The 2,377-nt window shown below is 52.3% G+C and overlaps 2 protein-coding genes across 4 annotated transcripts in view; one reads left to right on the top strand and one right to left on the bottom strand.

Annotated features, from left to right (window-relative positions):
* The window catches only part of EIF2A (eukaryotic translation initiation factor 2A), a 38,117-nt gene extending 37,683 nt beyond the window's left edge, over positions 1–434 (bottom strand). Inside the window, exon 1 of one of the 3 annotated variants that reach the window (XR_016393114.1) lies at positions 1–434. Coding sequence is in view for 1 of the 3 variants with exons in the window: in XM_022582745.3 (XP_022438453.1) it covers positions 1–52 (52 nt within the window). In the remaining 2 variants the exon portion in view is untranslated. The other 2 variants (XM_022582745.3, XM_089911016.1) reach the window with 2 other exon arrangements.
* Positions 344–2,377, top strand: part of SERP1 (stress associated endoplasmic reticulum protein 1) — a 4,547-nt gene continuing 2,513 nt past the window's right edge. The window contains exons 1-2 of the mRNA XM_022582747.2: positions 344–831; positions 1,122–1,197. Of these exons, the coding sequence (XP_022438455.1) occupies positions 748–831; positions 1,122–1,197 (160 nt within the window). The 5' untranslated portion in view covers positions 344–747. The remainder of the gene's footprint in view (positions 832–1,121; positions 1,198–2,377) is intronic.

Here is a 2,377-nt window from a genome sequence, read left to right on the forward strand (position 1 = left end):
CTGTAAGGAGCGGCGTGGACGGCGCCATCTTGTCCCGGAAAGAGAAACTCATATGCTTGGGTCAGAGTTCACGAGAGCCGAACCCGGCCCCAACACGTCTCCTCCGGCGTGAGACGGCGAACTGGTGTTTCCGGGGTCGCCAGCCTCGGGGCCCATTCACTTCCGGTCGGAGACAGACGTGAAAAAGGAGCCCGAACGCGCACGCGCAGCTCTGGGGCAACACTTTACGGAGCGTGGAGGGGCGGAGCTAAGGCTGGAGTGACGGCCTTCGCCCTCCCTCTCCCTCTTCCTCAGCGGGCGGAGCGTGCACTTCCGCGGGGCGGAGTCGGCCCAATGCTGACGTTGGCAGCCGAACCCGAAGTAGTTCGAGGCGACGGCTTGCACCGTCCGGTTGTTGCGTTGTGTAGCGTTGCGTTCTCTTCCTCTCTCACTCCACGCTCCCGGCGGAGGCCACAGCGGAGACGCGAGAATATCACGGCGGCCTGCTCTCCCCCCCCCCCCCGCGCGCCCGTCTCGCTCGGCCGGACGGTCCGGCGTCGTCAGTCAGCCGGCGGCCCGCGCCCAGCTAAGGGCTCAGCCCCCGCGCCCGCCGCGCCCAGGCCCAGCGGCCGGAGCTAGCGCCCCACCTGAGAGCTTCCTCGCTGCGGCGGCGCGGGCACCGGGAGCGGAGCGTTGGTCGCAGCGACCCGAGGAGAAGCGAGCGAGCGAGGCCCAGCGGTGGCCGGGGCAGGTGTTTGCGCTGCGAAGATGGTCGCCAAGCAGCGGATCCGTATGGCCAACGAGAAGCACAGCAAGAACATCACCCAGCGCGGCAACGTCGCCAAGACCTCGGTAAGGGAAAAGCGGGCGCCCCTCTTGGTTCCGCAGCCGGGTATGAGGCCCGGGCCCCGGGGCCGCGCCGAGCTCTCTTCCCCAGACCCGGGCGACTCAAGGGCCCGAGGTCGCGAGCCGGACGCTAAGTTGGGAGCTCAGGGAGGTGGGTGCCGGAGCCGGGCGGCTCGGGAACGCAGGGGAGACCAGTGAGGTGCAGGGACCCGGCGACCTGGCCCGGGGTGCAGGGTGAGAGCCCGGGGTCTGAGGGGTTTTTTTGCATTGGAGACCGTGGATTTTCCTTTTTGCAGAGAAATGCTCCCGAAGAGAAGGCGTCTGTAGGACCCTGGTTATTGGCTCTCTTCATTTTTGTTGTTTGTGGTTCTGGTAAGTGCTTTGGGGGCGATCATCGGGTAGGGTGTTGGATGACGGGTTGGGGATGACGTGGTGATCCATCAGTGGTGAATCCTGCCCGCTTGGTTCTCAATCCACCTGCCGGGAGCTCCGCATAATTCTGTTTTATCTGAACCCAATTACTTGTCCCACATACGCACAGAGGGTGGTGCTCTAGAAACTTCTCCCCGCTTGATTTGAGCTCACAGGAGAGCAGAAAAGGAGGTCAGGTCCTTAGTAATGATCGAGTTGACAAATATTAGACCAAAACAAAAAACAAAAACACCTCCCAGAATGAGAATTTAGAATATTTTGCAACCTTTGCGAAAGTGAAGCTTATGAACAACATGTACATGTGGATGTTCGAACTTAATTTAACATGTTCTGAAATCTAATGTCTTTATGTCAAAATTGGATATATTTTATAAAGTAAAGCTAGTGCAAAGAATTGGCTCATTGTAGAGGAACTTGTACCTGATTGGCAATTTAACGTGCGAGACAAATGTTTTTAGTTTAATAAAAGAAATGTTTGACATATGGTAGGAAAAAATAGTTATCAGGACAGACTGCTGTTAGAGTAGTAGACTCTTGCCCAAGGAGATGGATTACAGAATGCCTTCTTCTCTTCATCTTAATATGCAAGCTGTTAATATGGAAATAGTTGTTTCTGTTTTACATGTTCTGACATCTTAAAGTTACTGAGGTTTCTTTTAAACATTTCACTTTGCCTGTCTCCTAAACATACCAATTGGAAGCTTTCCTGATAAATGGCCAAGAGCCAAGCAATTTATGTAACCTAAAGATTATTGACTTTCAGCCTTGTGAGAATGAGGAAATGTGCATATGTTACAGGCCAAATACACCTAATGTTTAGGGTTAAACCAAAATAATTGTATGCTAGAAAAACCTTTTTGCTTTGGTGCTTTAATTTCTTTCTAAAAATCACTGCTTATTTGGTAACTCTCTAGACATTTTGGCATAAAATTCAAGGAAGCTGAGGCATAAAAAGATTGTATTATTACGGTAGGCCTGTGTTCATATTACTTTGAAGTTACATAGTATTTGCAAGTAATTGTAAGGGTATTCTTGGATTCTTGAACTACCTTAATATTTGTCAGTTGCCAGGCCTGTTTTATTCCAAGCATGTTTTAATACTTGCTCTTTCTCTTTACAG

This window comes from Delphinapterus leucas, chromosome 4, assembly GCF_059928025.1.
Source record: "Delphinapterus leucas isolate spDelLeu-1000000601 "Yukka" chromosome 4, BTC_Dleu_Yukka2, whole genome shotgun sequence".
NCBI classification, from domain to species: Eukaryota; Metazoa; Chordata; class Mammalia; order Artiodactyla; family Monodontidae; genus Delphinapterus; species Delphinapterus leucas.